At 44.8% G+C, this 11,489-nt stretch overlaps 1 protein-coding gene across 1 annotated transcript; it reads left to right on the top strand.

Moving 5' to 3' along the window:
• Positions 1 to 339: 339 nt before the first annotated feature.
• LOC137083758 (uncharacterized) lies at positions 340 to 5,972 on the top strand. Its single transcript, XM_067449696.1, has 6 exons — positions 340 to 412; positions 2,061 to 2,153; positions 2,957 to 3,025; positions 3,937 to 4,107; positions 4,233 to 4,368; positions 5,284 to 5,972. The coding sequence occupies exons 1-6, from the start codon at positions 344 to 346 to the stop codon at positions 5,511 to 5,513; spliced, it is 768 nt and encodes a 255-aa protein (XP_067305797.1). The 5' UTR covers positions 340 to 343; the 3' UTR covers positions 5,514 to 5,972.
• The last annotated feature ends 5,517 nt before the right edge of the window (positions 5,973 to 11,489 follow it).

Raw genomic sequence — 11,489 nt, 5'->3', positions numbered from 1 at the left:
CTGTGCCTCTATATCTGTCTGTGCCTCTATATCTGTCTGTGCCTCTTTATCTGTCTGTCTGTGTCTGTGCCTCTATATCTGTCTGTGCCTCTTTATCTGTTTGTGCCTCTTTATCTGTCTGTCTATTAATTTCTTATATTTGGTTTTGACATGGGAAAGTCTTACACACTGTTTCCAGTGTAATGTGCATTGTGGGGTCCTTTAGTTTTAGGAAAGCCATTCAAACCCTTTGGTACACACACTTCACAGGTTTGGCATGGTGGGGACCTTGTCTAATAAGTAAAGACTTGTAACTATTTTTTATATAACTTTATTACAGCCTCCATGCAAGGATGATGACAACATGACAGCCATAGAGAACTGCTCTGAGGATTCTGTAACTACTGCAAGCACTTCACGATTCACAGCTGAGGTATGTGTATTTATTATCTGTCTGTGCCTCTTTATCTGTCTGTGCCTCTTTATCTGTCTGTGCCTCTTTATCTGTCTGTCTGTGTCTGTGCCTCTTTATCTGTCTGTGCCTCTTTATCTGTCTGTGCCTCTTTATCTGTCTGTCTCTGTCTGTGCCTCTATATCTGTCTGTGCCTCTTTATCTGTCTGTGCCTCTTTATCTGTCTGTGCCTCTTTATCTGTCTGTACCTCTTTATCTGTCTGTGCCTCTTTATCTGTCTGTCTCTGTCTGTGCCTCTATATCTGTCTGTGCCTCTTTATCTGTCTGTGCCTCTTTATCTGTCTGTGCCTCTTTATCTGTCTGTGCCTCTTTATCTGTCTGTCTGTGTCTGTGCCTCTTTATCTGTCTGTGCCTCTTTATCTGTCTGTGCCTCTTTATCTGTCTGTCTCTGTCTGTGCCTCTATATCTGTCTGTGCCTCTTTATCTGTCTGTGCCTCTTTATCTGTCTGTGCCTCTTTATCTGTCTGTACCTCTTTATCTGTCTGTGCCTCTTTATCTGTCTGTCTCTGTCTGTGCCTCTATATCTGTCTGTGCCTCTTTATCTGTCTGTGCCTCTATATATGTCTGCCTCTTTATCTGTCTGTGCCTCTTTATCTGTCTGTCTCTGTCTGTGCCTCTTTATCTGTCTGTGCCTCTATATATGTCTGTGCCTCTTTATCTGTCTGTGCCTCTTTATCTGTCTGTCTGTGTCTGTGCCTCTTTATCTGTCTGTGCCTCTTTATATGTCTGTGCCTCTATATATGTCTGTGCCTCTTTATCTGTCTGTGCCTCTTTATCTGTCTGTCTATGTCTGTGCCTCTTTATCTGTCTGTGCCTCTTTATCTGTCTGTGCCTCTATATATGTCTGTGCCTCTTTATCTGTCTGCCTCTTTATCTGTCTGTCTGTGTCTGTGCCTCTTTATCTGTCTGTGCCTCTATATCTGTCTGTGCCTCTATATATGTCTGTGCCTCTTTATCTGTCTGTGCCTCTTTATCTGTCTGTCTATGTCTGTGCCTCTATATCTGTCTGTGCCTCTATATATGTCTGTGCCTCTTTATCTGTCTGTCTATGTCTGTGCCTCTTTATCTGTCTGTCTGTGTCTGTGCCTCTTTATCTGTCTGTGCCTCTTTATCTGTCTGTCTCTGTCTGTGCCTCTTTATCTGTCTGTGCCTCTTTATCTGTCTGTCTCTGTCTGTGCCTCTTTATCTGTCTGTGCCTCTTTATCTGTCTGTGCCTCTTTATCTGTCTGTGCCTCTTTATCTGTCTGTCTCTGTCTGTGCCTCTTTATCTGTCTGTGCCTCTTTATCTGTCTGTCTCTGTCTGTGCCTCTTTATCTGTCTGTGCCTCTTTATCTGTCTGTGCCTCTTTATCTGTCTGTGCCTCTATATCTGTCTGTGCCTCTTTATCTGTCTGTGCCTCTTAATCTGTCTGTCTATTAATTTCTTATATTTGGTTTTGACATGGGAAAGTCTTACACACTGTTTCCAGTGTAATGTGCATTGTGGGGTCCTTTAGTTTTAGGAAAGCCATTCAAACCCTTTGGTACTCACACTTCACAGGTTTGGCATGGTGGGGACCTTGTTTAATAAGTAAAGACTTGTAACTATTTTTTATATAACTTTATTACAGCCTCCATGCAAGGATGATGACAACATGACAGCCATAGAGAACTGCTCTGAGGATTCTGTAACTACTGCAAGCACTTCACGATTCACAGCTGAGGTATGTGTATTTATTATCTCTGTGCCTCTTTATCTGTCTGTGCCTCTTTATCTGTCTGTGCCTCTATATCTGTCTGTGCCTCTTTATCTGTCTGTCTGTGTCTGTGCCTCTTTATCTGTCTGTGCCTCTTTATCTGTCTGTGCCTCTTTATCTGTCTGTGCCTCTTTATCTGTCTGTCTCTGTCTGTGCCTCTTTATCTGTCTGTGCCTCTTTATCTGTCTGTGCCTCTTTATCTGTCTGTGCCTCTTTATCTGTCTGTCTCTGTCTGTGCCTCTTTATCTGTCTGTGCCTCTTTATCTGTCTGTGCCTCTTTATCTGTCTGTCTCTGTCTGTGCCTCTTTATCTGTCTGTGCCTCTTTATCTGTCTGTGCCTCTTTATCTGTCTGTGTCTGTGCCTCTTTATCTGTCTGTGCCTCTTTATCTGTCTGTGCCTCTTTATCTGTCTCTGTCTGTGCCTCTTTATCTGTCTGTGTCTGTGCCTCTTTATCTGTCTGTGTCTGTGCCTCTTTATCTGTCTGTGTCTGTGCCTCTTTATCTGTCTGTGCCTCTTTATCTGTCTGTGCCTCTTTATCTGTCTCTGTCTGTGCCTCTTTATCTGTCTGTGCCTCTTTATCTGTCTGTGTCTGTGCCTCTTTATCTGTCTGTGTCTGTGCCTCTTTATCTGTCTGTGCCTCTCTTTCTGTCTGTGCCTCTTTATCTGTCTGTGCCTCTCTTTCTGTCTGTGCCTCAGTGTCTCTGTCTGACAGAGATTTTCTTTTTTCCACTTCATTTTCATATTTTTATTTCTTTTTTGTTCTTAACAGCCTTTGGTTGATTACTCAGACAGCGACGATGGCGTTGTGTGTTCTAAAAATATGAATTCTTATAAAAAGGTATTTTTATTTAATTTTATTTACTTCCATTTGTTTTTATCTTCTCATACCGAAATTGCATTATTTTTAGCTGAATAATGTGAAGTACATTTAAAAGGACAAATAAAAGTATTTTGGACCACCTTAAAATATGTTTTCTAAATGCAAGTTGCTATTGTGAATAATTCAACAATTTCGTACATATGCGGTTTATTTTGATTGGTCTTAATTAAAATTCATCTAGTGACATGGGAATTCTCCAGTCGTTTATTGTGCATAAAATACAACACAGCTAAAAATCCAATTAATAACTAACTGTATAATTCTGATGTACAATCTACAATTGTCTAATACAATTTCAGTGCAATATTAAGTTATAGTCAGAGGTGTATAATTTCTGATTTCACTAGAATAGTCTTAAGGTGCTTGGTTACTATATTGTTTGTTTTTAATATTGTTTGGTAATGGTTCACGACCTGTTTTGTTAAAGGGATAGTTCACCCAAAATTTTTAATTTTAATTAATTGCTCACCCTCATGTCGTTTCACACCCATAAGACATTCTTGGCCACAAGATATTTTTGGTGATATCCAAGTGCTTTCTTTCTCTCTATCTGGAGTTAGAATGACAGGCAAAAGTTCAGATTTCATCAACATTATTTCAGTCTGTTTTCTGAAGATGAATAAGGGTCTTATGGGTTTGGAACAACATGAGGATGAGTAATGTTAAGGATAGAATTTTCATTTTTGAGGGAACTATCCCTTTAAATTGATAGACATGGATAGAGCGTTTAACAAATGTTGACTTAAAAGATACAGATTTTACACATTCATTTTAAAGTGTAAAAAAGGCAACAGTTCTTTTTCATTATATGAGAAACATACTTTTTTTAGATCATTTAAAACTTGTCATTGTGATGTTTTTGTTTTTAGAGATCCGTGATTCGTGATGATTCGGATGATCTCTTTGAAAATTCCAGTGTAAACAGTGATGATGACCATACAGACATTCAAAATGACATCAGAAGGAATCGTGCACCATTTGCAATTAGTGAACAACATTCCGCTTGTACCACAACATCCAAAAGAGCGAAAAACACCAGAGTAAGTGTTAATTACTTGAATAGCTTGAACAGAACAGAACAGAACAGATCAGAACAGAACAGAACAGAATAGAGTATAGCCTATGATAGAGGATAAAATAAACTGAATGGTCATTGTCTTTCAAGGCTAGATGGAAGATTGCTGAGTACTCCGATGGATCGAGTGAAGATGAGTTATCTGTCAGTGAGGAAGAGTACATTCCTGACACATCAGAGAGTTACACATCAGATAGTGGCATGAGCTTTACTGCTTCACCAAAAGGTAAAGAAGAAAAGTTACAGATTTTGCCAGTCCGGAGCAGTTCAGCTGTGAACAGAATCAAAAAGTTCAGTACTCAAAGCAGCAGTGATATTTTTATTTATGCTGAATAAAGTCGTAGTTTTTGTTCGAATCATTGATCGATTCACTGATTCATGACCGTTTGAATCTTTTTTTGAAGAACGCGGAAGAGAAGACGATGCTGAATAAAGTCCTAGTTTTTGTTATTTTATGGACCAAAATGTATTTTCGATGCTTCAAGTGACTAATTAACCCACTGATGTCTCATATGGACTACTTTGATGATATTTTTATTCCCTTTCTGGACATGGACAGTATAGTTTGCATACACTTGCATACGCTCTCGGACTAAATATAAAATATCTTAAACTGTGTGTGAAGATGAGCGGAGGTCTTACGGGTGTGGAGCGACATTAGGGAGAGGAGTTTATGACATTTCATTTTTGGGTGAACTAACCCTTTAACATGCATTTGTGGTCTCATGAATCTATTTGTTCCTGGTCATGACGTTTTGACTGAGCACAAATGATGTTTAACTTTATATATTTATTTTGAATTTTACGATAGCACACCGCTGATTTTGTAGCATACTTTGACTGAAATCTTTGCTTGCTTTATTTATTTCTTCTTATATAAGACTCTTATACTTTGTACTTATACCTTTTATAATGGATATTATTGTTCATTAAAACTGACATTAACAAAAATGTCGTGCTTTCCAGCATACACCCCGCCTACCAAGTAAGGGTACTATTGGCAGTGAAAACACAAGCCTGATCAGGGTTACCCAACCGTACTGTACTGAACTGTACCACTCAGTGAAATAAAACCACTGGTTGATGCATTGTTGATGCAAGTGCTTCTCATGAGTAAAATGCTAATGTGTTCCCCCCACAGGTTACGTTAAGAAGACGGACTGGAACAAACATGAGATACAGGCTGTGGAGGCGCATATGATGAGGTTTATTAACAACCGCAAAATTCCAGGAAAGGCGGACTGCATGAGGTGTAAAGAGGCGGAACTTGCACTTAAAAATCGAGAGTGGTCCACACTTAAATTTTACATCAAAAATCTCCGCTCTAAACAGAAAAGATCTGACACATTAATTGGCACACTGGCAGATTAAATTGTTCATTGGTAGAAACAAGCTTTTATAGCTTTAAAACAAGCGTCCATAGTCACATGGTTATAACTAAATAGACCATCAGTTCCATATTATTGTATAATCCTTATCTGCTTCAAATGTATAATTTTTTTTCTTCTATAAACGCAGGCATGGTAGACTTTAATGCTAAAGTTACTTGAGAATGCAGTGTTGGTCATGAAGGGTTTTAGTAATTCATAATTTTTTTAAACTCGTATAGTGTTTACTGTGAACATCTTCATGAATGTTTTAAGCTAATGTTTCTTGACTTGGCTATGGTGACGTACTAATGTTATGAGTTTTGAAAATGTCATATACTGTATTACACATTTTTTTACTCAACCTTGAAAAGTACTAACAATGTTGTTTATACATATAAAACAAACATCTACAAAATCAATTAAAGCATGGAGCAAATTAGAGCTCCTGTTTTGTCTAAAGTACTGCAGATTGTCTTTTGTGTGTGAGTTCGGGTGTTTGGTGTGTGAGTTCGGTCCCCACAGTGACCAAAGACTGGCGTTTGGTGTGTGAGTTCAGTCCCCACAGTGACCAAAGACGGGTGTTTGGTGTGTGAGTTTGGTCCCCACAGTGACTAAAGACTGGCGTTTGGTGTGTGAGTTCAGTCCCCACAGTGACCAAAGACTGGTGTTTGGTGTGTGAGTTCGGTCCCCACAGTGACCAAAGACTGGCGTTTGGTGTGTGAGTTCGGTCCCCACACTGACTAAAGACTGGTGTTTGGTGTGTGAGTTCAGTCCCCACAGTGACTAAAGACTGGCGTTTGGTGTGTGAGTTCGGTCCCCACACTGACTAAAGACTGGCGTTTGGTGTGTGAGTTCGGTCCCCACAGTGACCAAAGACTGGCGTTTGGTGTGTGAGTTCGGTCCCCACACTGACTAAAGACTGGTGTTTGGTGTGTGAGTTCAGTCCCCACAGTGACTAAAGACTGGCGTTTGGTGTGTGAGTTCGGTCCCCACAGTGACCAAAGACTGGTGTTTGGTGTGTGAGTTCGGTCCCCACAGTGACCAAAGACTGGCGTTTGGTGTGTGAGTTCGGTCCCCACACTGACTAAAGACTGGTGTTTGGTGTGTGAGTTCGGTCCCCACAGTGACCAAAGACTGGCGTTTGGTGTGTGAGTTCGGTCCCCACACTGACTAAAGACTGGTGTTTGGTGTGTGAGTTCAGTCCCCACAGTGACTAAAGACTGGCGTTTGGTGTGTGAGTTCGGTCCCCACAGTGACCAAAGACTGGTGTTTGGTGTGTGAGTTCAGTCCCCACAGTGACTAAAGACTGGCGTTTGGTGTGTGAGTTCGGTCCCCACAGTGACCAAAGACTGGTGTTTGGTGTGTGAGTTCGGTCCCCACAGTGACCAAAGACTGGTGTTTGGTGTGTGAGTTCAGTCCCCACACTGACTAAAGACTGGTGTTTGGTGTGTGAGTTCAGTCCCCAGAGTGACCAAAGACGGGTGTTTGGTGTGTGAGTTCGGTCCCCACACTGACTAAAGACTGGTGTTTGGTGTGTGAGTTCGGTCCCCACACTGACTAAAGACTGGCGTTTGGTGTGTGAGTTCGGTCCCCACACTGACTAAAGACTGGCGTTTGGTGTGTGAGTTCGGTCCCCACACTGACTAAAGACTGGTGTTTGGTGTGTGAGTTCGGTCCCCACACTGACTAAAGACTGGTGTTTGGTGTGTGAGTTCGGTCCCCACACTGACTAAAGACGGGTGTTTGGTGTGTGAGTTCGGTCCCCACACTGACTAAAGACTGGCGTTTGGTGTGAGTTCGGTCCCCACACTGACTAAAGACTGGCGTTTGGTGTGTGAGTTCAGTCCCCACAGTGACTAAAGACTGGCGTTTGGTGTGAGTTCGGTCCCCACAGTGACCAAAGACTGGTGTTTGGTGTGTGAGTTCGGTCCCCACACTGACTAAAGACTGGCGTTTGGTGTGTGAGTTCAGTCCCCACAGTGACTAAAGACTGGCGTTTGGTGTGTGAGTTCGGTCCCCACACTGAATAAAGACTGGTGTTTGGTGTGTGAGTTCGGTCCCCACAGTGACCAAAGACTGGCGTTTGGTGTGTCAGTTCGGTCCCCACACTGACCAAAGACTGGCGTTTGGTGTGTGAGTTCGGTCCCCACAGTGACCAAAGACTGGTGTTTGGTGTGTGAGTTCGGTCCCCACAGTGACCAAAGACTGGTGTTTGGTGTGTGAGTTCGGTCCCCACACTGACTAAAGACTGGCGTTTGGTGTGTGAGTTCGGTCCCCACACTGACTAAAGACTGGCATTTGGTGTGTGAGTTCGGTCCCCACACTGACTAAAGACTGGCGTTTGGTGTGTGAGTTCGGTCCCCACACTGACTAAAGACTGGCGTTTGGTGTGTGAGTTTGGTCCCCACAGTGACCAAAGACTGGTGTTTGGTGTGTGAGTTTGGTCCCCACACTGACTAAAGACTGGCATTTGGTGTGTGAGTTCGGTCCCCACACTGACTAAAGACGGGTGTTTGGTGTGTGAGTTCGGTCCCCACACTGACTAAAGACTGGCGTTTGGTGTGTGAGTTTGGTCCCCACAGTGACCAAAGACTGGTGTTTGGTGTGTGAGTTTGGTCCCCACAGTGACCAAAGACTGGTGTTTGGTGTGTGAGTTCAGTCCCCACAGTGACCAAAGACTGGCGTTTGGTGTGTGAGTTCGGTCCCCACACTGACTAAAGACTGGTGTTTGGTGTGTGAGTTCGGTCCCCACACTGAATAAAGACTGGCGTTTGGTGTGTGAGTTCGGTCCCCACACTGACTAAAGACTGGTGTTTGGTGTGTGAGTTCGGTCCCCACACTGACTAAAGACTGGCGTTTGGTGTGTGAGTTTGGTCCCCACAGTGACCAAAGACTGGTGTTTGGTGTGTGAGTTTGGTCCCCACAGTGACCAAAGACTGGTGTTTGGTGTGTGAGTTCGGTCCCCACAGTGACCAAAGACTGGCGTTTGGTGTGTGAGTTCGGTCCCCACACTGACTAAAGACTGGTGTTTGGTGTGTGAGTTCGGTCCCCACAGTGACCAAAGACTGGCGTTTGGTGTGTGAGTTCGGTCCCCACACTGACTAAAGACTGGTGTTTGGTGTGTGAGTTCGGTCCCCACAGTGACCAAAGACTGGTGTTTGGTGTGTGAGTTCGGTCCCCACACTGACTAAAGACTGGCGTTTGGTGTGTGAGTTTAGTCCCCACAGTGACCAAAGACGGGTGTTTGGTGTGTGAGTTGGTCCCCACAGTGACCAAAGACTGGCGTTTGGTGTGTGAGTTTGGTCCCCACAGTGACCAAAGACTGGTGTTTGGTGTGTGAGTTCAGTCCCCACAGTGACTAAAGACTGGCGTTTGGTGTGTGAGTTCGGTCCCCACACTGACTAAAGACTGGCGTTTGGTGTGTGAGTTCGGTCCCCACACTGACTAAAGACTGGTGTTTGGTGTGTGAGTTCGGTCCCCACACTGACTAAAGACTGGTGTTTGGTGTGTGAGTTCGGTCCCCACACTGACTAAAGACTGGTGTTTGGTGTGTGAGTTCGGTCCCCACATTGACTTAAGACTGGTGTTTGGTGTGTGAGTTCGGTCCCCACAGTGACTAAAGACTGGCGTTTGGTGTGTGAGTTCGGTCCCCACACTGACTAAAGACTGGTGTTTGGTGTGTGAGTTCGGTCCCCACACTGACTAAAGACTGGTGTTTGGTGTGTGAGTTCGGTCCCCACACTGACTAAAGACGGGTGTTTGGTGTGTGAGTTTGGTCCCCACACTGACTAAAGACTGGTGTTTGGTGTGTGAGTTTGGTCCCCACACTGACTAAAGACTGGCGTTTGGTGTGTGAGTTCGGTCCCCACACTGACTAAAGACTGGCGTTTGGTGTGTGAGTTCGGTCCCCACACTGACTAAAGACTGGTGTTTGGTGTGTGAGTTTGGTCCCCACAGTGACCAAAGACGGGTGCTTGGTGTGTGAGTTCGGTCCCCACACTGACTAAAGACTGGCGTTTGGTGTGTGAGTTTGGTCCCCACAGTGACTAAAGACTGGCGTTTGGTGTGTGAGTTCAGTCCCCACACTGCCCAAAGACTGGTGTTTGGTGTGTGAGTTGGTCCCCACAGTGACCAAAGACGGGTGTTTGGTGTGTGAGTTCGGTCCCCACAGTGACTAAAGACTGGCGTTTGGTGTGTGAGTTCGGTCCCCACACTGACTAAAGACTGGCATTTGGTGTGTGAGTTCGGTCCCCACAGTGACTAAAGACTGGCGTTTGGTGTGTGAGTTCGGTCCCCACACTGACTAAAGACTGGTGTTTGGTGTGTGAGTTCGGTCCCCACACTGACTAAAGACTGGCGTTTGGTGTGTGAGTTCGGTCCCCACACTGACTAAAGACTGGTGTTTGGTGTGTGAGTTCGGTCCCCACAGTGACTAAAGACTGGCGTTTGGTGTGTGAGTTCGGTCCCCACAGTGACTAAAGACTGGTGTTTGGTGTGTGAGTTCGGTCCCCACAGTGACCAAAGACTGGTGTTTGGTGTGTGAGTTCGGTCCCCACACTGAATAAAGACTGGCGTTTGGTGTGTGAGTTCGGTCCCCACACTGACTAAAGACTGGTGTTTGGTGTGTGAGTTCGGTCCCCACAGTGACTAAAGACTGGTGTTTGGTGTGTGAGTTCAGTCCCCACACTGAATAAAGACTGGCGTTGGGTGTGTGAGTTCAGTCCCCACAGTGACCAAAGACTGGTGTTTGGTGTGTGAGTTCGGTCCCCACACTGACTAAAGACTGGTGTTTGGTGTGTGAGTTCGGTCCCCACACTGAATAAAGACTGGCGTTTGGTGTGTGAGTTCGGTCCCCACACTGAATAAAGACTGGCGTTTGGTGTGTGAGTTCGGTCCCCACACTGAATAAAGACTGGCGTTTGGTGTGTGAGTTCGGTCCCCACACTGACTAAAGACTGGCATTTGGTGTGTGAGTTCGGTCCCCACAGTGACTAAAGACTGGTGTTTGGTGTGTGAGTTCGGTCCCCACAGTGACCAAAGACGGGTGCTTGGTGTGTGAGTTCGGTCCCCACACTGACTAAAGACTGGTGTTTGGTGTGTGAGTTCGGTCCCCACACTGACTAAAGACTGGTGTTTGGTGTGTGAGTTCGGTCCCCACACTGAATAAAGACTGGTGTTTGGTGTGTCAGTTCGGTCCCCACACTGACCAAAGACTGGTGTTTGGTGTGTGAGTTCGGTCCCCACAGTGACCAAAGACGGGTGTTTGGTGTGTGAGTTTGGTCCCCACAGTGACCAAAGACGGGTGCTTGGTGTGTGAGTTCGGTCCCCACACTGACTAAAGACTGGTGTTTGGTGTGTGAGTTCGGTCCCCACACTGACTAAAGACTGGTGTTTGGTGTGTGAGTTCGGTCCCCACACTGACTAAAGACGGATGTTTGGTGTGTGAGTTCGGTCCCCACACTGACTAAAGACTGGCGTTTGGTGTGTGAGTTCGGTCCCCACACTGACTAAAGACTGGCGTTTGGTGTGTGAGTTTGGTCCCCACAGTGACTAAAGACTGGCGTTTGGTGTGTGAGTTCAGTCCCCACACTGCCCAAAGACTGGTGTTTGGTGTGTGAGTTCGGTCCCCACAGTGACTAAAGACGGGTGTTTGGTGTGTGAGTTCGGTCCCCACAGTGACTAAAGACTGGTGTTTGGTGTGTGAGTTCGGTCCCCACAGTGACCAAAGACGGGTGTTTGGTGTGTGAGTTCGGTCCCCACACTGAATAAAGACGGGTTGTGTGTTTGCTGGACCCCAGATATACTCAATACCTGAAATGTCCCCACAAGTGACCACTGTGTCAGGTTTATAATTTTTTTAGTGAAATATTTAAAATCTAAAGTGATACTTTTAAACAGGCTTTTTAGTTTTTGTCAACTAATTTTTTTTAGGTCTGTAGGATCATAGGAAAGGGTGGTCCTCACTATGTAGCATTCT

This window comes from Pseudorasbora parva, chromosome 7 (assembly GCF_024679245.1).
Source record: "Pseudorasbora parva isolate DD20220531a chromosome 7, ASM2467924v1, whole genome shotgun sequence".
In the NCBI taxonomy this organism is placed as follows: domain Eukaryota; kingdom Metazoa; phylum Chordata; class Actinopteri; order Cypriniformes; family Gobionidae; genus Pseudorasbora; species Pseudorasbora parva.
The sequence above is the reverse complement of the archived record's forward strand: the minus strand, read 5'-3'. Positions and strand labels throughout refer to the sequence as shown.

Bases quoted from the DNA above. Each gene is read 5' to 3' on its own strand.
- LOC137083758 (XM_067449696.1), top strand. From the start codon at position 344: ATGACAGCCATAGAGAACTGCTCTGAGGATTCTGTAACTACTGCAAGC. The intron at 2,154-2,956 runs GTATGTGTATTT...TGTTCTTAACAG, and splicing joins CTTCACGATTCACAGCTGAG to CCTTTGGTTGATTACTCAGA. The intron at 4,108-4,232 runs GTAAGTGTTAAT...TTGTCTTTCAAG, and splicing joins AAAGAGCGAAAAACACCAGA to GCTAGATGGAAGATTGCTGA.